At 46.5% G+C, this 25678-nt stretch overlaps 1 protein-coding gene across 2 annotated transcripts in view; it reads right to left on the bottom strand.

Moving 5' to 3' along the window:
* DOK5 (docking protein 5) overlaps positions 1–25678 on the bottom strand; it is a 61850-nt gene that overhangs the window by 12254 nt on the left and 23918 nt on the right. For both annotated transcript variants that reach the window (XM_053394295.1, XM_053394296.1), the window contains exon 2: positions 7062–7169. In XM_053394295.1, coding sequence (XP_053250270.1) covers positions 7062–7169 — 108 coding nt within the window. The remainder of the gene's footprint in view (positions 1–7061; positions 7170–25678) is intronic.

Genomic DNA, 25678 nt, shown 5'->3' with positions numbered 1-25678 from the left:
TTGTTTCTGTGTTCCAAGATCTTATTTATCTGTTACATTTCATTCAAAATAACCATTCCTTATACAAAAACTGCAATATTAACGACATCCATTCGTCTTGACACATTAAATGATTTATAAACCCTCTAGGTGAATCATTCAAACTATATCCTTATTCCTCCTGTGTGTGACATTTATTCTATCCATGGTCTTCCCAGCCATTGCTGCTCTCCATCATGCCTTGGGCAGAGTTGTTTCAGAAGTTCTCCAGCGCTCCGCCACGTGGTTCATTGCTTTGCAACTTCAACAGCACAACAATCACACTGTTTCAGTATATATCCTGTTTTCTCCATTTTCCCCCCATCAGCCTGGGAAGGAGAGTGATCTGACGCACTTCAAATAGCTCAGTAATGAACCTTCCTTGGCAAGCACACAGATTCCTTTCATCCCCCCATTCAGCCGAAGATAGGCAAATATATTCTTCTCAGTGTTGACATTCATCTGTCTCAAGAGGCAATGGAAGAGTATGCCATTGAGTCAAACCGTTGGTGAGTTACAGCGCCGGCTCGGGCTGCTGAGACCGATACGGGAGAGATATGTTTTGTTGCAGCTGGGGCAGATGAAGGTGTTTGGTTTTGCCAGTACACTGTGGCATTTCTTCTCTCTATGCTCCTGCCAGTGGTGATTTCTCCTGCGGTCACTGCTGTGGATACATGACCTGACTGTCTGTCTCCAGGCACTGCAGTCATCTGCAAGGGATTCTCACATGGCAGGTTGCCAGCCTTCATGTCATGTTTGCAGATATCTTTATGACACAGAATTGGTCTGCCAACAGGTCTGGTGCCTGAAGCCAGCTCCCCACAGAGCATGTCCTTGGGGATCTTGCCATCTTCCATTCTATGTCTAATCCTCTCAAAAAGCCATCAGGTACCCTGCCATTCCACCGGGCAGACATAATTATCTGTGCTTCACCTCTCCTTCCTGCCTCTAGCCTTTCAGTTGATTCACACATTCAACTCCCAATGGGGTCATGAGGCTCATGGGGCAGTCATGACATCTCCTCTTAACCTATCTCTCATTTTTAGATACTGTGGACAAAATAACAGCAGACGTTGTTGCCTTCATGCTTTGCTGGAAGGGTTCCAAGAAGCTTCTGGCTCAGCAGTGTTTGAAGGAGACTGGTGGACAAGATGCCCTGTGGTCCAATCCAGCAAAGTTGTTATTAGAGTGGGATGCAAAGATTAAGGCTGATCTGAGGCAGGGAAGGGAAGACCTCCCAGGGTGAGAGATCAGGTGCGTCCACCACTTTCTGTGTGAAACAAGGATTCTGTCGTTTCTCTTTCTCTTTCTTCTCTTTCTCTCTCTGTTTTGTCTTTCATTTACATTATTTTTATATCTTACTGTATTATGAGAAAGCTTTATTAATAAAAACAAAACAAATATTAAGTCTCATCTGAATGCCTAAATTTCTACCATATGTAAATAATACTACCTTAAAGGTAAAGGTACCCCCTGACCGTTAGGTCCAGTCGTGGACGACTCTGGGATTGCGGTGTTCATCTCCCTCTATAGGCTGAGGGAGCCGGCGTTTGTCTGCAGACAGCTTCAGGGTCATGTGGCCAGCATAACTAAGCCACTTCTGGCGAACCAAAGCAGCGCACGGAAATGCCGTTTACCTTCCCACCAGAGTGGTACCTATTTATCTACTTGCACTTTGATGTGCTTTCGAACTGCTAGGTTGGCAGGAGCAGGGACTGAGCAACAGGAGCTCACCCCATCACAGGGATTTGAACCACCGACCTTCCGATCGGCAAGCCCTAGGCTCTATGATTTAACCCACAGCACCACCTTACCACCTGATAATTTCTCTCATTCTCTCACTCACACACATGCACACACATTAATGTTCTCTCTCACACACACACTATGCAAAGGGGAAGGAAAGACTTTGCCCAACCCAAACAAGGTGATTTTATTCTTGCCTTGTTGAAATCTAGCTTTCTTCCATATATTTTTCTCAATTAAATGAAAATATGCCATCATTTATTTGGTTACAAAGGCTTAGTATTTTCAAGATAGCTTTAATCTGAATTCTGGGTGATATCCAGCATTAATCACACTCAGAGTACTTAATCATGCTTAAGTAATTAAGTTCATTAATATGATTGGGTCTCCTCTGAGTAGAAGGAAATGAGATATTGCACTCTATTTTGAAACGCTTTCTCATATCAAGCTCTTTATGAAGGTAACTGTATATGGATGAGGCATGGACTATTGGCTGCCTGTGATGGCTTTATGCTGTTTAGGAGGGAAAGAAGTAATAAAAGTGAAGCATTACTCGATTTATTCACGTTATCATTTCATCCTTAAAGGTCAGACACCGAAAGAGCAACTGCTATGCAGAAATCCAAAAGGCAGAGCAATATATTTCAGCGTAGATCTTGCAAGCCTCAGTTCACATTTGAGGCTTCAAAGTTCATTCACCTGAAGAATAAAATTTGTTTTCTTTTTGCTACTTGTCCTTCCCACCGTTTGCACTTCATTTTGGCATCAGTTCATAAAGCAGGCAAGGAAGATTGTTCATCTCCCATGATTGTTATCTTCATAGCGCCAAAGGTCCTGATTTGATATTGCAGAGACCAAGAAGCATTCATCTACGTGAACACAATAAATTCTGTTCTACTCAATAATAGCCAGACGATGCATACATTAGGGTGATATATAACCAAAACCACAACTGGGAATGAGAAGCTGCCTGAGATCTGCTTTGAAGAGTTTGGGCAGAATGGAGTCATTCTACTCTACCAAAACTCCAGTGTACATTATAATATCTGGAATGGATTCTACGAACTGCTGTGGACATTTCCAGAGAGGCCTAACACTCTCCATTGACATATCCAGTAGGGATTTTCCAAATTCTCCAAATATTGTTAGATGTTATATAGAAATTTTCCTTAATGTACACATTTTTGCAAAGCTATTTTCTGTAATACAATGCATTTGTGTATGTTATTTTCACTCACATATGCATTTTTGTACATGTTACTTGGCTGGAGAGCTTAACTGCAAAAGACGGAGAGGTGCCAATTTACAAAGATATTTCAGTTTGCATATTGTTCCAGAAAATTCAGTAAGTTCTCCCCGATCTTGAATCCTCATGCTGTTCTAGGCCTCCCTACAAAGATGCTGTGCAACACTGTGCTGGCATGCCTCAGATAGAATAAGGGAGCTGGAAAAGATACCCTCATACCTTCTCCTTTCAAACATTTCTCCTATCACCTGGTTAGGCAAACCCTTCTGGATATAATTTCCCTTGACCACGACTTGGATCCAGAGTTCTTTACCATGAAAGAAAGGGCTGCCAATCCAGAACAGGATCTCACTTCTGGAAGCTGCAGGAAGGCAACTTTCACTAACTCCTACAGCGCCTCCTCCAAATGGACTTCAAGGGGAACATTTAAAGCTACCTTCCACCAGCAGGCAGTGAGAGCATCTCATGCGTGTAACTATGCTCCCAGGATGCTGCCACTGGCAGAAGGAAACTCTGGATCTATGCCCATGTATCTATAAAGCCAGATCATCAGAGTTATATGCCAGCATCATACATCACCAAGGCAAGGGAACATAAGTCAGATGAGCTAGTGCAATAAATCACTAGGAAAAAACCAGCTAGATTATATCAGTTCCAGGCACTGTGGAATTAAACTGATCCCAAATCATTGCCTGTGATGCTTATTAGAACACATTATTGATTCCAACGAGGCCAATAAAGGTTTAGTATGTTTTAGAATTCCTGGCTCTATACATAAAAAAGAGAGTGCTGTTGTTCATTGTGACATGACAAGAAGGCTTCTTCAGTGCTAGTACTCCTTCCATGAGAATGTGGGCATCTTCTTCTGTATTTGTGTTCTGCTGACAACTGAGCAAAAATCCTCTTTTACATAAGCTTTTTGATTCTGTTGTTGTTTGTTGATCAGTGGTGAGTTTTGCTGCTGTCTTTAGTGTGGTAATCTAGGGTTTGATTAGTTGAATTACTGTTTACTTTTGATTAAGCGTGTTCTCACTAAAGGAGAGCACGTGTTGCGGATGGGGCCAGGCAAAGCACCCCGTAGTTGCCAGGCAGGATAGATTGAAGGGACCTGGCTTGGATTGGTGGTTGGTGTTGCTGGGGTAAATTTGATGTTGCCAATTTGGGGGTGGGAACAGAGGTTATTTAAACAGGGTGCACAGCAAGCTGCTTTCTCTTTCGCTGTGGGCACCGGATCACCCGCCCACCCTCCCTTGTTTGGGCTTGTGCTTTGACCTCGCTATGCCTGTCATGGGGTCGTCCGCCTTGGTGCGGGGGCCTGGTAGGAATTTTTCCATTTGGCTGATTAGTGTGTGCCATTTGGTTTTTGCCTACTGCGTAGCAAATCGTCACAACTTGTAAAGTTGGCGGTTAGGCATTGGTTTAAATTGGTTGGTGGAGGGGTATGGATTGGCTGTGCCTGCCCCTCCAATGCTGCTGCTGCATGGGAATTCCATTAAAGGAATTCAGGGGCTTACCATCCTTTCGTCCAAACCCCTGGAATCGGGTTTGGGCCGCGTAAGCCCCTGGGAGAATGCGGGGAGAAGCTGAGGGTCTGTGCTGCAGCTCCAGTTATCCCTGATCTTGTTCCTCCACACTGGCTTTCGCTGGAATCCGGGAGTCAGTGCTGTCCCCCAAGGCGGGGGGGACAGATAGTCATAACCAATGCCTAAGCAACCACTCACAATTTGTATGTTTAATAAAGTTGTGGCCAAAATTATGCCAAAAACCTTAAACAAAGATTTATGAGTGATGTGTGAGTTATTGGGGTAGGGGTGTTTGGGGGGAACTCAGCACGCAAATAAACCACAATAAACAAATAAACAAACATGTCAAAAAGTCGGCTTTATTTGTAATTATGGTTGCAAATGTAGACGTTCTAGGAAGTCTGTAGATATCACCATACCCAGAATTGCCCTGTTTTTACCAGTACATCCCAAATTCCCAGCATTCCCAGCTTCCATCTGGATCTGGGAATGTCCCACTTCCCACCTCCAGAACTACTGCCGCTGAGCTAGGGGAAAAGGATGAAACAGCCAACTCTCTCCATGGCTGCCACCCTGGGAGACGCCACACAGACCAGTGCAGCCTGGTGAGTGAATGTCACATCGAGACAAAGCCTTGCTGGTGTTGCTATGGTAACCCAGGGCACCTGGAACCTTATCTCAGAACATCCAGATTTGGGGATGTGTTCCTCAAGACATGAGACCAAGCACTGTGTAATTTAACCCATTGTTCACTTTACACCAACATAAACAGGGTTTAACTGGTAGCTACATACCTTGAGTGGCAGAGAATCTAGTCTCTGGATTATGCAAGGGGAGGAAACAAAGACCCATTTTAAAGAAGCGAATGTTTAAAAGACCATGATCTTCTATTTCAGCCCTAATTCCCACATCATTCAGAGGTGGATGTACCACTTATACTTCACATTACCATGTGAAGAAGGGGAGAGAGTAAAAGAGACATAAGATTTGCATCAATAATTTGTCGGCTCAGTATCATTACAGATGACACACCTTCTGTGCTGAGCCGAAATTAAAGTGCTCTAAATATACATTCTGCGCAATCCCAGTAGGAGTTGAGATGAAGCAGAGAAAGGGATTTTGAGTCTCTTCTCGTGACTTTTGAAAATGGCCTCAGATAAATTTCCCCTGAACTTCTATTTCTAGACACACGTAGGGCCAATTGTCCCCCAGGCTTCATGGCCAGTCCTGTATAAATTATGCATCCGAGAGATGTAGATCGGAGCAAATAGTTTAAGGAGATTCAAATGTGGTATTCTCATGAGATTTGTTCCTTAAACACCTCTCAAGCCAAATAAGAATGGATCAGCCACCAAAAGCTTATCTTTTCGCTCCCAGGCGCCGAGACTGTTTGCACACCTAAATCCCAATTTTCTAATATATTAAGCTGTTGCCGTCAAAGATTAAAAATTAAAGGGTCTATTATTGTTATGGTGCTGAGGGGAATTACACATGTACCTTCTCAGGCAGAGCGATCCCCAACTGATTTTTTTTTTTAACAAGGAGTCTCAGAAACTTTTCTATCTAGCAACAACGATTCTGCAAATGATGAACGAATTATATTGTTTCCATTGATACAACCCCTGATAGGTATTCTCTGAAAGGGACGTATTAATTTTTAAAGTTACAATTTAAATAACTATTTATATCTTCTCTAAGGCTGACTATAAACTGATAGGAAGAAGAGACCTTAAGAAGCGCCTTGCTGGGTCAGGCAAAAATCCCATCTAGTCCAGCATTCTGTGGTCAGCCAGATGCTCTTGGGTGGATGTGCAGAATGGGCCCAGAGAGGGAGGACTAGTGAAGTGCCAGTGGCGCATTGGGGAGATTGGGGAGACATGTGGATGGGTGGGCAGCAAGGGCAGTGGGCGGAACTGCTACCTGAGGCGACCACCTCACCCGGCCTCGTGGGTGGGATAGCTCTGGAAATAGGGCCTAAATCACAATGAATCATTAGCAGAATTGCTGCTAAAGTCTAGATTAACTGTAAAGGGAATTGGGGGTTGCTTGTGCGTAAAGAGTGCTGCAGCTCTAGGCAACGTTGCCTGGCTAAACCTTTCCCTGGCTGGACAGCCCTTTCTCCATGGCTGTGTCGGTCACTGGCAGAATCCGTCAGTGGGCGTTTTCTGAACTTCTTCCAGCATAAAAATTCTTTCACCCCAAGTCTCCGCCTAGCCTCTCTGCGCGGAAGTCTCTTGCGCAGAGTGGGCGTGCCCAACGGAGGTCCTGGGCTCTCCCCGCTGCTCTCTGTGGAAGAGTCTCGGAGCCCTCCCTCCGCAGTCTCCCCTTGCTTCCTGGTGTCCCTCCTATTTCCTTCCTCAAAGGAAGCTTGCTCTCTCTCCCTGCTGGTCCCTTCTCCTGCATCGTTGGGGAGCCTTACCTCCACTCTAGGCTCCGATGGCAGTTCCCTGACATTAACCATGGGAGTTACTTACATGGGAAAACCTGTTTGTGAAGGAGACACAGAGGAAGCATGCACGTTCTCTTACCTTGTGATAGCATCTGAAGTAAGCAGCACGCTCATCTGAAAATTTCTCTATTCTTTTGGGCCCTTTGCTTGATGCTTTCTTGAAGACTAGCCAGCATCTCTGATAAATCTAGGAACATTGAAACACATTATTATTATTATTAAAAAATGAACCTTATGACAAATAATTATTTTCAAATATTCCATTTGGGGGAATGAAGAGTCCCACAAAATTGCAAGGGGCAGGTACTCAGCTCAGCAAAATTCCTTGAGTTGGTTTTGATTCCTCTTTCTCACACTCTTCCTCCTCCTGCTTTTCCAGATGATGTCCATTTCCTGTACCAACTTACATTCTCACTCACAAGCATGCATTTGTTGTTGCTTTTGGTTGCCAAAACCCTTATTTATTTATGGACTTCAATGCTTACTTATTTACAGTGCGCTTTTTTTGGTAACAAATGAGGTGTCAGTACTCATATCGTGATAAAAGTGTCATGGGCGCCAGAACAAAATGGCTGCCCTGGGCAGCAAAGAAAAGTGGTATCCATGACAACAAAATCACACAAAAAGCACTGCTTATTTATCTTATTTATATTCTGCTTTATAATCCCAAAAGATCTCCAAGTTGCTTATTTGCACAACACAACCACCTTCAAGGAGATCTGCCTATACAGAGTGACACCCACCATTATCCAAGTGGACATCCTCTTCCTCTCCTCATAAGCTCTCCCCTCCTGGGTCAGCTGCTGGGAAGACACTGCCAATGACTTCCACAGCTATTGTGCTGTCCCCACTGCAGTTCCCCAGATTCAGCCCCGAACCTCCTTTACACTCTTCCCCAGGAATGGACTCCAGTGGGCTTGGGTGTTGTAGAGATCTCCATCAACTAGGCCAGACATGTGTCTTATTTTACAGGCTTATGGCAGGCTTCTGTTTGAAGGGTGGTCAGGGGACAGTCCTCTGAAGGGAGAGCAGGAAGGGCTTTGAATTTCCCTGTCCACTCTTCACACCTGGGCAGAAGACTGAGAAGGCCCACAGATCACTTCGTCACAGTCTTCTCTACTATCTTAAAATATATAGTGTTCCTATTTCTGTTAGGAACATAGGAAGCTGCCTTATGAGTCACACTATTTGTCTATCTGGGACGTGGGTGGCGCTGTGGGTAAAACCTCAGCGCCTAGGACTTGCCGATTGTCAGGTCGGCGGTTCGAATCCCCGTGGCGGGGTGCGCTCCCACTGCTCGGTCCCAGCACCTGCCAACCTAGCAGTTCGAAAGCACCCCCGGGTGCAAGTAGATAAATAGGGACCGCTTACTAGCGGGAAGGTAAACCGTGTTTCTGTGTGCTGCACTGGCTCGCCAGATGCAGCTTGTCACGCTGGCCACGTGACCCAGAAGTGTCTCTGGACAGCGCTGGCCCCCGGCCTCTTAAGTGAGATGGGCGCACAACCCTAGAGTCGGACACGACTGGCCCGTACGGGCAGGGGTACCTTTACCTTATTTGTCTATCTAGCTCAACCATGTCCATACTGACTGGTAGCAACTCTTCAGGGTGTTAGGCAGGCAACATTCCCAGCCCTACCTGGGGGTCCTGTATTTTGAACCTGGGACCTGTGCAATGTGTAAAGTAATTATTTCCAAATCTGCATCTGTACATATGAAGAAGCATGTTCGCTTTCATCCTTTTTTCATTGGTGGTGGTGGTGCATAAGTAGCAATCCAATCCCCAATCCCATGATAGCATATTTGCTGGCAGTGAGCACAGAGGAATGGCAAGATAATTTTTAAAGAGTATCCCTGTATTACACTGGTAATTGCATAATTCAAGAGAGATTCAAATTGCCTTTGATGCAGAATAACAACTTCATATACACGCATTACAGTAGTGGTGGTAAATGGCTGAAAAATGTAAAATCCATTGGTAGTTGTTAGAAGAGGAAGAGGAAGAAGGAAAGGACTTCATCTAAAAGCTGGTACAGGGAGCTAGAAGGTCCTGTTTCAAATCTCCTCTCACCATGAACATACTAGGTAGAGGGGCAACCAATGAAGTAGTCTGCAGATGTTGTGGAATACAACTCCCATCACTCAACCAGCACTGCCAATGATCACGAATGATGGGACTTGTAGTCCAAAACAGCTGGCAAGGGCACCATGCTGTCCACCCCTGTGCTAGGTGGTGTGTCAAGCAAGGTAGTGTCTCTCAGCATCAGTCTCATACTGACCCACCTTACAGGGTCATTGTAATGACTACATCTAGAACACGTGGTTGGTGGATGGATTTTTTTCCTGATATTTTATATGCGTCTATCAGTGAACAGTTGTCTCCTGGTGTTTCTGGAGTACATTTTTAGTAGAGTGGGCAGAGAGATTGATGATAGTGGTTGGCGACATTAGTGATAGTGACTGGGAGATACTGGAGCGTTTGGGTGGGTGGTGTGCTTAGGGATGTTTCTAAGGTGTGGGGGTAGAATGGGATGGCTAGCGGACATTGTACGACTTGTGTCAATATAAGGATCTGGGTGTGATGTGCATCTCTCTGTGAGTGAGGTGAATGTTGCATGCTGTGAGTAAGATGTCCCTTGGCAAGGAGGAGGGATCCCTGACTCTTAAGCTGCTTTCTAAACACACTGTCAATTGCATTGTAGCTTGTCCATTCATTTGCTGTATACATGTTACATAACAGATCGGTTATTTTTGAAAACCTTTTGGTAGTCATATTTAGGAGCAAATATTAAATAAATAAATTCAATTAGGGGATGTCGGCCAGTCAGGGTCTTCCCCTTATGTCTTCACACTACGTGTAGTACACAGGCACAGCCCTTACCCATGCTGGCTGAACACACATCAGAGGGGAGTAATTTCTGCTGTGCGTATCTATGGTTGGGGCAGGACAGGAGCATTGTGCCCACTCACAGTAGGGGGGCATTACTGGTGTTGGGGATACCCTCCACAGCATCCCCCACATGCCCTTTCGACCTGCAGGGGAAAGGTTATGTGAACCTCCCTAAGTAGGCAGTGGTGGAGCTTCATGCTCCAGCACCGGGGGCAGAGAGCAGGTGGAGCTTCATGCTCCAGCACCAGGGGCATAGCTGGTGTGTGTCCCAGGGGTGTGGCACACTGCCCGCAGGGGCATGGTGCGCGTCCTGGGGGCATGGCGCCCAGTCCGGGGGGCAGCCGCAATGGCAGCCCACCGGGAATGTGGTCTGGGGGCGGTATGCTCCCCCTGCCCCCTTCCTCCGCCAGTGCTAGTAGGCGATTGCCATGGAAGGCTTAGAGGACACACCAGTCAGGAAGCTAGGCAAGAACTTTATTGTCTCCCTTAAACAAGAGCAGAATAGACCCGGGAAATTTCTGACTCCTCCCAGATACAATTAAGTCCAGTGCCACCTAGTCCCTAGGCTGTACAATGACAATATCCACACCAACTCACAGATGCAAACAGGTAAAATTCTTTGATGCCTGTAATATATTCTGCTAAGCAATCCTGGAGGCCCTTTCCTTGCTGTCTTTGTTTCTTCTGCAACAGCTTGTTCTGCACCCACTTCAGAAGCCAACATGTTGGGAAACCGATCATAACAATTCTCTTTGTTAAAAACCCGAGGATGGTTCGCACAATGTTTAGACACACGGCTGATTTGCTGTACTTATTATAAGATAGCTGCAACTTAAACAGCACCACTTACTATATGGGCAGATGGTTATGTGGGGGATAAAAGGGAAGAGAGGCACTGTGTTTCAGCAACCGAGAAGGAACAAAACTTAGCTGCGTAACTGAAAACCAAAACAGGAGGTTGTGCCAGAATGAAATAACAAAGCATAGTTGTCCAGCAGTATATGTTACCATACTTAACACTTTGAAATGAACCTCACCAGCTACCACAAGTGAAATGGAGTGGCAGGTTGTACACCAGAGGGTGCTTTAGTGTCCATGCATCTACATGTGCAAGGAAGTCAAGTCAAATAAGCATGTTGCTGAAAGAGGGAAACTATATTTTGCTGAAATGAAGCAGATTAGAGATCAAGCGTAGAATTCTCTATATTTAACAAAGGGGGCAATATACTAAGTAAACAACGTAATAGCCTAATACGAAAATGATTACTGAATAGCTCTGTGAGCATTAGCCTTTCTAGAGTCAACTGGGAAAACATAAGTGGTAGATATGCTAATGCAAAGCAATGTAGGGTCCCAGGAGAACAGGACCGCCTAAGGAGTTGGCTTTGTTGGTATTGAGATGCTGTACAAACCTAATGATTGTATAATTAAAGCTGGCAGTACATCTTCCTTTCTCATTACGTATCCTTGAGAAGGAACTGGGGGCTTTGTTTGCAGGACAGTTTACAGTATATTATATACTTGGGGAAAGACTGGGGGGGTGGGAATACTAGGCAAAAGGATACAATGGGGTGATGCACTGGAATTAAACGGCTTTGACAGTGAATTCAGAGAGCTCAGGATGGTTTGGGAGTAATTTCAGAATGCAATGGTTTCAGAACCCAGTTAAAGGTTTTTTTCTGATAGTTTCATTTGATAGGACTGGAGGCACCAGTAAAATGGGGAAAAGACAGAATATGCAAAGTGGACATATGAAATATACAGTGGTACCTCAGGTTAAGAACTTAATTCGTTCCGGAGGTCCGTTCTTAACCTGAAACCGTTCTTAACCTGAGGTACAACTTTAGCTAATGGGACCCTCCTGCTGCTGCCAGGCCGCCGGCATGTGATTTCTGTTCTCATCCTGAGGTAAAGTTCTTAACCTGAGGTACTATTTCTGAGTTAGCTGAGTCTGTAACCTGAAGTGTTTGTAACCCAAGGTGTTTGTAACCCGAGGTACCACTGTATGGGACATTTATCCACCAAGACACACAGAGTTACCTTATACTAACTATCTAAATTAGCATTGTCCATAGTGACTGACAGCAGCTCTGCAAGATTTCAGGCAGGCGTCTATCAAAGGCATCCACTTTGATCCTTACAGACCTACATAATAGATTATTTTAAAAAATCCATTGGGGGTGGGGACATAATGGCAGCAGACCTTCCACATGTGCATTCAAAAGAACAGGATGGAGACCCTCCAGATGTTGTTGGGTGACAAATACCATCATCCTCGACTGCTGAATGCATTGGTTGGGGCTGACAGAAATTGGAGTCTAACATCTGTGGGCTGGCAGCTTCCCAAACCCTTTATTAGAGCTTCTATAAAGAAAACAATACAACTCACAACACACTTCGTTCTACCACACATGAACCCCATTATGTCGACCATCCTCTACTACAGCTTGGAAAGTATTTACTATTAGTATTTACTAAGTATTTACTAGCGCTCTACGTGGGACTACCTTTGAAGGTGACCCGGAAACTGCAATTAATCCAGAATGTGGCAGCTAGACTGGTGACTGGGAGTGGCCACTGGGACCACATAACACTGATCCTGAGAGATCTGCATTGGCTCCCAGTACGTTTCCGAGCACAATTCAAAGTGTTGGTGCTGACCTTTAAAGCCCTAAACAGCCTCGGTCCTGTATACCTGAAGGAGCATCTCCACCCCCATCGTTCAGCCCAGACACTGAGATCCAGCGCCGGTGGCCTTCTGGCAGTTCCCTCATTGTGAGAAGTGAGGTTACAGGGAACCAGACAGAGGGCCTTCTCGGTAGTGGCACCCACCCTGTGGAACACCCTCCCTTCAGATGTGAAGGAAATAAGCAGCTATCCTATCTTTAAAAGACATCTGAAGGCAGCCCTGTTCAGGGAAGTTTTTAATATTTAAAGCTGTACTGTTTTTAACACTTGATTGGGAGCTGCCCAGAGTGGCTGGGGAAATTCAGCCAGATGGGTGGGATATAAATAAATTATTATTATTATTATTATTATTATTATTATTATTATCACATCCACATTTGTACTACAATATTTTCTCTGTGTTTCTCAAAGCACACATTATACGAACCGCAGTCAGGATTGCAAGAGCGACTTGATGAGGCTTTTTTAAACATATTTTGTTATCCCTTTGAATAACATGCCATATCCCAAAATGCTTCTGAATCCCTCCTGCATTTCAAATGCAGGTTTGTCAGGTGACAAGGGATCTGCTTTCAGAGAAATTCAACCAAAACCCCTTTGGGGGGCATGCACAGCTAATTGCATGGCTCTTTGGATCCGAGCCAGTTTTGGAGAGCTCTGAAAAGGATTGCCTGAGACACAAAAAGGGCATTCATTTTTGTGAACAAAACCATCCAAACTGATGCGATATTTTATCCCCACTTGCTTGAGTTCCACGTTCAGGATGACAGATCTAGGTACCAAAGATATACATCATCACAAGAGAAGAATGGCGACGTTTGATGGTAAAATAACTACACAGGATTAGGAAACCAAACTCCGTTTCCAGCGAGTGCAGAGGTACTCCAGCAACTGCTGCGGCATCCAGGTGGCATTGCGTTCAACAGCTTGGCAAATAAAAGCACAGCTAAAGATTTAGGGAATCCAGCTGGTGGGTGAACAGTTTGTGCCTTATTAAAATAACCCTAGGATTATTTGCAAAGGTTAAGCAGGATTGTTTGAATCTGTAATGCTAGCAGCCAGAAGGTAAACATGCTTATTTGTCGAGTGTAATAACGATACTGCTGAGAAGGGATTTGCTTCTAGTCAAAGTGAATTTCTGTAAATTTCTCCCTTCTGTAAATCTACAAGTCATGACTCTAGGGCTGGTTTCTCAGCATCTGAAACCTTTGGCGGTATACTACTGCTTATGCTAACAATGGCGTCAATTTGTGTGGCATTTATCGAAAGGTTAGAAGACACCACACACTTATTCTTTGAGAGGTTTTGATTCAGTTCCCGTAGAGCAAGGGCTCTCAAACTGTCCACCCCCAGAGCCCACTTGAGGTAGCTGAAAATTGCTGAGGCCCACCAGACACAAAATGGTGGTGCAGGGGGCACAGCCTGCCACAAAATGGTGGCAGACAGAGGCAGAGTTTGGCATAATGAGTCAGCAGCTACAGACATCATTTTCTACTAATATAGCGTGTTCTCCCTAACAGAGAGCACGTGTTGCGGTTGGGGGAACAAGCCACCCTGCAGTGACTAGGCAAATTTGGTAAGGAACCCAAGCCTTTAAGTGGTTAAATTTGGGTTGCTGGGGAGTTTTGATTGTTGCCAATTTGGAGGAGGGGTAAGAGTCTTTAAATACAGGGGCCAGACGTTGGACGTCCTCTTGGCCGTTTTGCACCGGATCACATGGAGCACTTGGACAATCTTCTCATTGTCTGATTACATTTCTTTATTTCTGTATTTCCCCTTTCCTTTTAATCCTCTCTAGTCCCTTAAATAATTTAATTCCCCCCCTTTCCTGTTCAATTTCTCCCCCACCTCTTACCCTGCCCTGTGGGAAGATTCTCCCTGTATCTATGGCTTGCCTTTCCCAATAGGGAGAGAGCCCCCGTTAGGGGCTTTCTTTTGCAAAAAGGTTTCCCCCATTTCTCTTGTTGAAATTGTGGGGCTAGTTAGGGCTGTTCCCAGCTTAGGTGGAATCACTTTCGTTATAGTATCCCCGAAGGTTGGCTTTATTTTGAGTGTGTGCAGCGCTGTTGGCCAAATTTTAAGATAGCCTTGGGTGGGAGCACTATTTTGAGTTCCTTTAAAATTGCTATGAGACTAAGATTCTCAAGATCAGAAGCAGGGAGGCCTATTCGGCCTGCACATAACTTCCAAGCCTAAGTCTGTTACAGGTAGCAGTTAATTGTTAAGTCTCTGTGACACGTGACTCATTCTCGCTATTGGAATGTATCTGCTTGCAGGCCCAGTTGCTGTTAATGTATATCTGAGGCAGACAGAGGGCCCCAGGGGCTCCCTGTGCCTCCAAGGACTATGAGCACTCTGTATATGCTCTTGAACTATGCTGTTTCTGAACAAGTTTATTTTCTTTAAGTTTGTTTTGCCCTGATAGTGGCGACTGCCATTTTAGAGACGAGCCATTGTGGCTTAGTGGCTAAAGTATAGGACTAGGACCTGGGAGACAGGGTTCATATCCCCCTCTTAGCCATTGTTATAACAAAACAAAACAAACTGCTCCTTTTGGGCTATTCTGTTGCTGGGTAGTTCAGCCCATTCGTGATAAAAGAACTTTGGGTTTTCTTGAAGGGGTGCTTCCCTCTAAAAGGGCAAGCAGGGGTACCTGGACAAGCTGTGGGCTACCTCAACTCTGCTATTTCAGTGGAAACATTTATGCCTGGCTTAGCAGGTGATCCTAGGGCTTTGCCCTAGAATTTAATGGCCTGGAAGCGTTTCCGGCCTGAATAGTGTCCCCATGTGGTCCATGAAGCATTGGTTTCACTGGGTCAGCGCATAGTGCCGGTAATGCCTAGGTTGCAGGATTGGTCCCTGTATGGGACAGCTGCATGCTCCCCCATTGCTCTACCTGGACACTTAGGTCCTTTTGGTGGTTACCTCACTGCGAGGGATGTAACAGGCGCCACGTTTGCAATATGCAAGTAGGAGAAAGCACCTTTGCGTGCCCGCATTGCAGTTTGCTCTGTGCGTTGCAGGGCACGGCGCTGCACAGGCTGCAATTGCATTGCATTGCATTGCGTGAGAGATTTGCAGTTGCATTGCACGGAGGGTGTGTGCATTGCATGGAGGGTGTGTGTGCATTGCATGGAGTGTGTAGTTGCATTGCACGGAGTGTGTTGTTGCATTGTACGGAAGGTGTGGTTTCATTGCACGGAGTGTGTGTATGTGCATTGCACGGAGGGTGTAGTTGCATTGCACAGAGTGTGTGTGCATTGCATGGAGGGTGTAGTTGCATTGCACAGAGTGTTTTTTGCATTGCACAGAGTGTGTGTGCATTGCACGGAGTGTGTAGTTGCATTGCACGGAGTGTGTAGTTGTATTGCATGGAGTGTAGTTGCATTGCATGGAGTGTAGTTGCATTGCATGGAGTGTAGTTGCATTGCATGAAGTGTGTGTGCATTGCATGGAGCGTGCTTTTTGCATTGCACGGAGTGTGTAGTTGCATTGCATGGAGTGTGTGTGCACTGCACGGAGTGTGTTTTGCATTGCACGGAGCGTGTAGTTGCATTGAACTGAGTGTGTAGCTGCATTGCACGGAGGGTTTGTGTGTGCATTGCACAGAGTGTGTAGTTGCATTGCACGGAGTGTGTTTTTGCATTGCACGGAGCGTGTAGTTGCATTGAACTGAGTGTGTAGTTGCATTGCACGGAGCGTGTTTTTTTGCATTGCACGGAGCGTGTTTTTTGCATTGCACAGAGTGTGTAGTTGCATTGCACAGAATGTGTAGTTGCATTGCACGGAGTGTGTAGTTGCATTGCATGGAGTGTGTGTGCACTGCACGGAGTGTGTTTTTGCATTGCACAGAGTGTGTGTCTGAAAAGGAAGCTGGCTTGGCGGCAGCTTTGTCAGGACTTCTTTAGGGGTTCTGGCCAGCGTCGGCCCTGTAAATTTACATATCATGATGGCAGCACAAGATGCCCCCTGCCCAAGCGGGGGCTGGAAGCTGGCAAGCAATAGCTCAATACCTTTTGCCCATATTCCCATTTTATTTAGGGATCCAGTTGGATATCGTTGCTAAAACATACCACTTGCCTATGGAGAAGCTGTCTGCCTTGAAGGAAGTTGTTTTGTAATACTTCCTCTGTAGCAAGTGATGCTTCATCAGATCCGATTAATCTTCCCACTAGGCCAGGCTGCCTACGGCCTGAGGTCCCCTTACCTTTGTGTACGCCTACCAAGTGTGGTGAAGGCAGATATCAGGCGATGGTAGCAATTCCTGAATGTATGCAATAGTAGTTCGCCATGGCAGGATACCTTGAACCCGTACAGGGATTTTCAGGTTCATGCTGGTGCTGCTGGATCTTTGCCCTTTGGTTTTTATTTCAAGGGCTGCTGGTGTGCAAAGCTATGGCCTCAAGCCTGGTGTGGTGAGGCAATCATGTGACATAACTTTTCTTGAGTTTTCCCCATTGTAGTAGCAGTTCACATGTGGCCCGAGGAGTTCAGTGACCATCAGATCTGCTTTTGGTTTGATAACCAGGTAGTGGTGAGCGTCTTGGCAAAACAGTCCTCACGCTCTAGCACAGTCTCTGCCCCTCCGCTCATGCTTTCGAGCTGCGCCGCTTAAGGTTTAATATTGTGCTTTCTACTCTCCAAATTACGGGATCCTCTAATGATGTCGCTGACACTCTATCCCATTTTCAGATGAAGCGCTTCAGATCCTGAGCTCCAGACTCAGCTATTGCCAGACTTTTCCAGACCACCGGTGGCATTTTGACAACAATTAGTAATTACAGAGAGCAGCAGCTTCCATTTCCCCTTCTGCTTTTAGCTCTTATGGGAAGGCCTGGATGGATTTCTTAGCCTTAAGCTGGCAGTCCTCGGCCATTCAGATGAATTGGCCCCCATCCTCTGAGCAGATCCTGCAGTATTTGGTCCACCTGCTGCAGATTGGGCATGCGGTTATAACTATCAGAATTCAGTCCGCTGCAATGTCTGTTACACTGAAGCTTTATTTTTCGGAGACCCTTGTATAAAGTTTGTAGTGCGCAGGGCCTTGGAAGGTTGGAATAGGCTCCAACCTCATAGGACAGTGGGCAGGAAGTCGGTCAATTTTTACATATGCAGTATCTTCAACAAGTTAAAACTTGTCTGCTGGTTAAAGATCAAGGCGAGACTCCTTTCAGTAGTCCATTGCATTTTTGCACTGAGGGTTGGGAAATGGTTGTTGGAGCCAGCACGGGGCTGAGAGTCTGGAGGCTTATTGCTTCAGGACTTTTCCTTATCCTTTGGAGTTTGTCATTAGAGTTGGGAACTCAAAAACAGACTTGGTGGGCAGGAGTGCCACAATCAGGCTTCCCGCCACAGGTGAGGAGGGCCCTTGCCCGGTTATGGATAACAGAATATTTGGCTTTTTATTCCCTGGGGGCTGGCCCGCTCCTAGTGCATGAAAATGGGTTCCCGTTAGCCAGGCATCAATGTGCTTACGTCGTGCACCAGTTATTACGGCCTATGGCTTGCTTACCGCTGAACACGCCTCATTCCTTACGATTAGGTGCTGCTGCAAAGGCTGCACACTGGGGGCCTGTCAGGAGACAGGATTGTGAATACGGGTCATTGGAAGTCTGATGCTGACAAGGGTTATATCAGGAAGTGTCACAATGATGTCTGTGCTGATGCTTGTCTGTTATTTCCTTCCCCCCCCCCCATAGGAGCAGCTGTGCACATTTGGGCCACAGCATTGTACACTAGGCTGGCAAGCATGTTGACAAGTTTGGACTGGGGTGCCATCTCAGTCTTCCTGCCCATGTGAACATATACTGGATGTCCAGATGGGGAATGCTTTGTGTGGAGATGCTTCCTTTGGTGCGGTCGAGTGTGACCTGTGCAGGTCCTCCCGCAGTGCTGGTAGTACAGCTGGGCGAGAATGTTTGCTGTCTTCCTCCAGCATAAGTCTGCATCCCTGCATGCAAGAGGGCTTGGATTGAGTTGATGGCAGCTCTCCCTGGACTCAAAATAATTTAAGGCATTGGTTCAAGGTGGTCTGGAGGGGGGGGGGTTGGAGCACCTGTTCCCTCCAATGCGCAAAGATATTCCATTAAGGGAATCCAAGGATTCGCCATGCTTTTGTCGACCCCTTTCGAGGGGTGGGGCCACGCAAGAGTCCCTGGGAGCATTTGGGGGTGAGCTTGAGTCTGATCCTGGTTCATTGCTCCCCCACGCTGTTTATTTGTACTGACGATATGGTGGGGCCCAGTCGTCAGTGCTGCCCTGCTGAGGTCAGGTGCAGCTAGTCGGGAACCAATGCCTAGACAAACTACCACCGAGCAGGCCAGAAAGCATGTTAATAAGGTGGTGGACAATAGAATAAAATAAATAAAGTAAATAAAATAAAATAACAAATAAAATAGGTCCTTGCTTTAGGTGGTTCTGTAATATTGCACCCTGCTATTTTCTTCAAGGCTGTTGCCCTCTTTAGGGCAGATGGGGCGCATCTTTCCCCTATGGGGAACGACACCTGGCGGGATGCGGTTGCCTTGGGATTCATTGCTCCCCCACAATGTTTGCTGGTACTGACGATATGGTGGGGCCCAGTCGTCAGCGGTGCCCTGCTGAGGTCAGGTGCAGCTGGTTGGGAAGCAATGCCTAGACAAACTACCACCGTGAAGGCCGGAAAGCGTGTTAATAAGGCAGTGGAAATAAAATACAGGTCGTTGGAAATTGAATGCATTCAAAGGTTATGTTCGTTAACATTATTGGTGTCTTTCAATTTTTGCTTGTTTTATCTTAGGTTTAGCAGCTGTCCGCATCTGGATGGTGGGGCACAGCCTCATGCATTGGGCTGGCATCAGTGCACGGCAGTCCGGATTGGGACCGGGTCTTGGCCTTCCTCCACATGTGCAGTTGCCTTGGCTGTCCAGACGGGGAATGCGCCGGCCAGAATTCCTGCCACTGATTCGGAGGCAGGTGCTGCTGGAAGGGCCGCCCACTGCTGTTGGGGTGCAGCTGGGTGAGAACGACCTGGTTTCCATGGACTGTTTTTTCACCACGTGCTGCAATTTTGGGTGACCTGGAGAAGCTGCGGGCAGTGGTGCCGACAGCAAAAATATTTTGGTCAAAGCTTTTGCAACGATGTGTTTGGAAGGGTAGTCGTTGCCCAGCTGCCACTGAAAGGGCCAGGAAGCGCATCAATTCTGCTGTGTCTAAAAAGATCGTTGAGCTGGGTGGAGATGTGATTTTTTCACCCTGAGATTCTTTTTCAGGTGCCATCCTTTTTCCGAGCTGATGGCGTGCACCTTTCTGCTTCTGGGAATGAGGCTTGGATAGGTGCGGTGGTGGTCAAGCTGAGGTCTTGGCTGGGGCTGTGAGTGGTTTGGCGGTGAGCTGTGGGCTCCATGGCGGTTAGGCATTGGTTAAATTGGTTCTTGGAGGGGTAAGTGCCTATCCCTCCAAATGATGCGGAAAGGGAATTCCGTTAAAGGAATCCAGGGGCTTGCCATTCTTTTCGTCCTTGTCCCCGGAGTCGGACTTGGGCCGTGCAAGCCCCACAGGAACATGAGGGTGAGAAGTGAGGGACTGTTGCCCAGCTCCATTTCCTCACCCAACACTTGTTTCCCACGCTGGCTTCCGCCGGAGTCCGGAAGGCCAGCTCTGTCCCTGAGGGCAAGGACAGATAGTCATAACCAATGCCTAAGCAACCACTCACATTTTTTGTATTTTGAATAAAGTTGTGGCCAAAATTATGCCAAAAACCTTAAACAAAAATTGATGTGTGAAGTGTGAATTTTTTTTGGGGGGTGGCATTGTGGGACTCAACACGCAAAGCGTGTTCTCCCTAACAGAGAGCACGTGTTGCGGTTGGGGGAACAAGCCACCCTGCAGTGACTAGGCAAATTTGGTAAGGAACCCAAGCCTTTAAGTGGTTAAATTTGGGTTGCTGGGGAGTTTTGATTGTTGCCAATTTGGAGGAGGGGTAAGAGTCTTTAAATACAGGGGCCAGACGTTGGACGTCCTCTTGGCCGTTTTGCACCGGATCACCCGCCCTCCCTCCCTTTTATAGGGTGGTTTTTCTTGATCACTTGACCTTGCTATGCCTGTCATGGGGTCGTCCGCCTTGGAGCGGGGGCCTGGTAGGAATTTTGCCATTTGGCTGATTGGCTGGTGCCATTTGGTTTTTGCCTACTGCGTAGCAAATCGTCACAACTTGTAAGGTTGGCGGTTAGGCATTGGTTAAATTGGTTCTTGGAGGGGTAAGTGCCTATCCCTCCAAATGATGCGGAAAGGGAATTCCGTTAAAGGAATCCAGGGGCTTGCCATTCTTTTCGTCCTTGTCCCCGGAGTCGGACTTGGGCCGTGCAAGCCCCACAGGAACATGAGGGTGAGAAGTGAGGGACTGTTGCCCAGCTCCATTTCCTCACCCAATACTTGTTTCCCACGCTGGCTTCCGCCGGAGTCCGGAAGGCCAGCTCTGTCCCTGAGGGCAAGGACAGATAGTCATAACCAATGCCTAAGCAACCACTCACATTTTTTGTATTTTGAATAAAGTTGTGGCCAAAATTATGCCAAAAACCTTAAACAAAAATTGATGTGTGAAGTGTGAATTTTTTTGGGGGGGTGGCATTGTGGGACTCAACACGCAACTCACCCATCTTTGGGTGAATTTTCTAAATTCTTTGCCATACACCTTTTCTTGCGGCAAGGAGTTCTCTAGCTCATCTTCTCTCGGGCTAAGCATAGACGTTGGCTTGGGAGGAATTCTAGCTCAGCTTCCCAATTTTAGGCAGAATTTGATAATTCAGAGGCTCTAAGTGGAGGAGGCTTTATGGAACGATAGAGGATGAGATGTTGGACAGTGTTCTCGAAGCTACTAACGTGAGTTTGACCAAACTGTGGGAGGCAGCGGAAGACAGGAGTGCCTGGTGTGCTCTGGTCCATGGGGTCACGAACAGTCGGACACGACTAAACGACTAAACAACAACAAAGTGTGTTCTCCTTCATGGAGAGCACGTGTTGCGGTGGGGTCTGCTGAGCCACCCCTCTGTTACCAGGCAGGGTCTCTAAAGATGGCCTGGGGCAGTGATTGGTTCACTGGGTTGCTGGGGTAAAAGTTATGTTGCAATTTTGGTGGGAGGGGTAAAATGTTTAAATACTCTGCACGCAGCCTGGAGCTTTCTCTTTGCTGTCTGCAACGGATCACCCGCCCACCCGCCCTTGACTAAGGGGTTGTTGCATTGACCTTGCTATGCCTGTCATGGGGTCGTCTGCCGTTGGGGCAGGGGCTTGGTAGGAATTTTGTCCATCTGGCTGATTGGCTGGGCCATTTGGTTTTTGCCTACTGTGTAGCAAATCGTCACAACTTGTAAGGTTGCGGTTAGGCATTGGTTATAAATTGGTGGAGGGGTGCGGGTGGCGCTGTGGGTAAAAGCCTCAGCGCCTAGGGCTTGCCGATCGAAAGGTTGGCGGTTCGAATCCCCGCGGCAGGGTGCGCTCCCGTTGCTCAGTCCCAGCGCCTGCCAACCTAGCAGCTCGAAAGCATCCCCGGGTGCAAGTAGATAAATAGGGACCACTTACTGGCGGGAAGGTAAATGGCGTTTCCATGTGCTGCGCTGGCTCGCCAGATGCAGCTTTGTCACGCTGGCCACGTGACCCGGAAGTGTCTCCAGACAGCGCTGGCCCTCGGCCTCTTGAGTGAGATGGGCGCACAACCCTAGAGTCTGTCAAGACTGGCCCGTACGGGCAGGGGTACCTTTACCTTTACCTTTATAAATTGGTGGAGGAGGGGTTAGGATAGGCTCCTGCCCCTCCATGGTTGCTGCGGAAAGGGAATTCTGTTAAAGGAATCCTGGGGCTTGCCATCTTTTCGTCCAATCCCTGGAATGGGACTAGGGCCGGCAAGCCTTCGGGGAGCTTGCAGATGAGAATTGAGGGTCTATGACTCAGCTCCATTTCTCCCCGACTTGCTTTCCCCCGCACTGTCTTTCGGTGGTGCCCAGAAGTCAGTTCTGTCCCCAGGCGGGGGGACAGATAGTCTTAACCAATGCCTAAACAACCACTCACGGTTTTGTATTTAAATAAAGTTGTGGCCAAAATTATGCCAAAAACCTTAAACAAAAATTAAGTGTGCGTTGTGAGTTATTTGGGGGGTGGCTTGGGGACCTCGACACGCAACAATGGCACTTTGTCATTACGTCTGACAAGGATAAGCTTTAAACTGGGAGTGAGGAACATCAGATCTGAAGAAGAAATGCAATCCTTGAGGCCTCTCTAGACCACAACTCTCACCAGCCCTGCTCCACGGTCTCTGCATGACTGGAATGTATCCTGGAAGTCTCGATCCTGCTTGCCCAGATGAAGAAACTCATGGATGGTGTGTAGAAACAAACCTTTTGTGTTATCATGTACCCCAGTGATACATAAGGGGAAGAGTCATGTTAAGAGTCACAGCCCCCCAGAAAACTGCTCACAGGGGAATGTGGCTCTCAAGCTGGAAATTGTTCCCCAGCCTTGGTGATGGTTTTCTGAAAAAGCAGAGATTAAACCATGGTTTCTGATCCTGGCACATATAGGCTGGATCTAGACACATCAAAGAAGTGTTTCAGTTAAATGTGTTGCAAATTTAAACAGGGGAAACAGGTAGAGAAAAACTGGGCTCCACAGCACCACCTGGTGGCATGATGTTACAGTGCATATACAACACAGATAGATCACTTTTTCTTTACCAATCTAGCTAAGTCCATAGTTTCCAGTTTCCAGTTCTTCGGTTACTGAGTGGGTGGTACTTCATAAGACCTGCAGAAACTGTGACTCACCAAGCCAAACTGAGACAAGAACCATGTGTTTTCTCCTCCTAGATGCTGATATGATTCTCCCTGCTTTTGCTATTCCAGGCCAACAGAAAAATTGGGACATCTATAGAGCCCCTGCTACACCACCATACATTGTGAGCTATGTTCAGGCTAGTGGGTCATAAGTGATTCAGGTCCTGTTCAGACATAACTATAGACAACGTATAGTGGCTATATATTTTAGATCACTATAGATAACATGGAGTGGCTAGGGTAATAATAATAATAATAATAATAATAATAATAATAATAATTTTCTCATTAAAAATTCCAGCATTGAGCAAGTGAAATCAGGTTCACAAATGTCTAATGACAACATGCTTTGAGAGCATTTTGCTCTCTGAATAATAGACTTGCCTAGTACGTGCGCATTAATTCATTGTTTCTCTGGCTGTTGTCAAATCCATTCATAACAATTATTCAGATTGTCATCCAATATATAAAACACACTGTGCATTTCTGCTCAGCGGAGCGTGGGGGAAATGAAGTGGCTTGAAAAACCACAGCTGCATAAAACTTCTCCTTGACAGTTCATGTTGAAACACTATCCCTGCATCAAAATATCAACTGAAAACCTCATTCCAGAGCCTGAACATTTCCAGTTTTTGCTAACTTAAGCCCCGTCTGCATTTTACACTTAAAGCAGTATCATCCCACTTTAAACAGCCATGCCTTTCCCTAAGTAAACCTGGGAACAGTGGTTTGTGAAGACTGCTGAGAACTGTTCCTCTCACACAGCTACAATTCCCTCCATCCCCTGGGAAGAGGGATTGGTTGTTAAACCATTCTGGGAACTATAGTTTTGTGAGGGGACTTGGGGGGGGCGGTCATCTAGCAATTCTCCAACCACCCCTCACAATTTCCCATGCATAATCTTGGCCATGCTCGGAACTGCTACATGCTGAGGTAGCCAGCCCAAATTATGTTTTTGCATCAGAGGGTACACAAATGGATGTGTATGCGGTTTCATGTTCACCCATCAATTCTTAGACTGGCTCTTATACTGGTCCCAAACACCATGAGCATGTGTCCCCCAGAAGGTTTTCCACCAGGGAATGTGGCCCTCAGCCTGAAAAAGGTTCCCCACCTCCGAGACAGAAAGTCCCATTGAACTTACAAGGGCTTACCTTTGATCTGGCTGCTGCACGTTGCAAGCAACATCTTCCGGATCAAGCCCACACTAACTGCAGCGCGCAACAAACTTTAATTCAGGAAGCAAACTCACGGCAATAGCAATACCCAGAGAGATCAATAAAACACATTGTCAGGATTTCATTTTCTTTTGCATAAGGATTACGGGGAAATGAACACAGACAAAGACAAAGAGGTTTAATGTATCCCTAAGTGCTGATTCTTCAAAATGATTCATTTGCCTCCTTCTCTCTCTGGTTAAAGAGGAGGAAAAGCACTGGCTTCACACTTTTGTATTGATCCCGACACATGGCAGCTATTACAGCTGGATACTTTTCACAGCCAAAGAGTTGAACAGAAGCAATTTGTTCTTAAATGAGGAGGATCAAATATCTGAAGGAACACCAGGAGGAGATGGGGTTGGGTTGCCTGCCTGCCTTTCTGCCTCTCTCTGTCTGTCATTCAGGCACTTGGAATGTCTTCAGCTCAACATCTGCTTAGACAAACTGCCAACAACCATGAAAGCTAAAACAATGATAGAGATCAGCGTTCTGGGAGAGGGACAAAATAAGCAAATACAAAGAGTTTGTTAACATGTAATTGCAGAATCTGGCAGCAGGCCTTGCACTGGGTTGCGGTCATGGTCTGCGCAGGGTTCAAATTTCTGCTCTTAGTCTTTAAAACATTTTGCCTCATTGTTTTTGGAAATGGCCAGTGCCTTCATGCAATCGATCCATCAGTCAGTCAAATGCTGTTAAGTTGCTCTGTGGCAACCACTTTCTTAGAGTTGCTGTTCAAGCAGCAAACCAGGGCAATGGGTATGATTCTTACCTTTTTTATAGTTGGTTATACATTCCAGCTAGACAGAAGTCACAGGCCTATGCAGAACAGCGCACAAGAGGGATTTTCACAGTTCAGGACACTTAAAAAAATGCATAGGGGAAGGCTGCTGCAAGGGGTAAAAGGTAAAGGTAAAGGACCCCTGGATGGTTAAGTCCAGTCAAAGGCAACTATTGGGTGCGGTGCTCATTTTGCTTTTCAGGCCCTGGGAGCCAGCGTTTGTCCGCAGACAGCTTTCCAGGTCATGTGGCCAGCATGACTAAACCGCTTCTGGTGCACAGAACACCATGATGGAAGCCAGAGCACATGGAAACACC

The sequence above is a fragment of the Podarcis raffonei genome, chromosome 6 (assembly GCF_027172205.1).
Source record: "Podarcis raffonei isolate rPodRaf1 chromosome 6, rPodRaf1.pri, whole genome shotgun sequence".
In the NCBI taxonomy this organism is placed as follows: domain Eukaryota; kingdom Metazoa; phylum Chordata; class Lepidosauria; order Squamata; family Lacertidae; genus Podarcis; species Podarcis raffonei.
The sequence above is the reverse complement of the archived record's forward strand: the minus strand, read 5'-3'. Positions and strand labels throughout refer to the sequence as shown.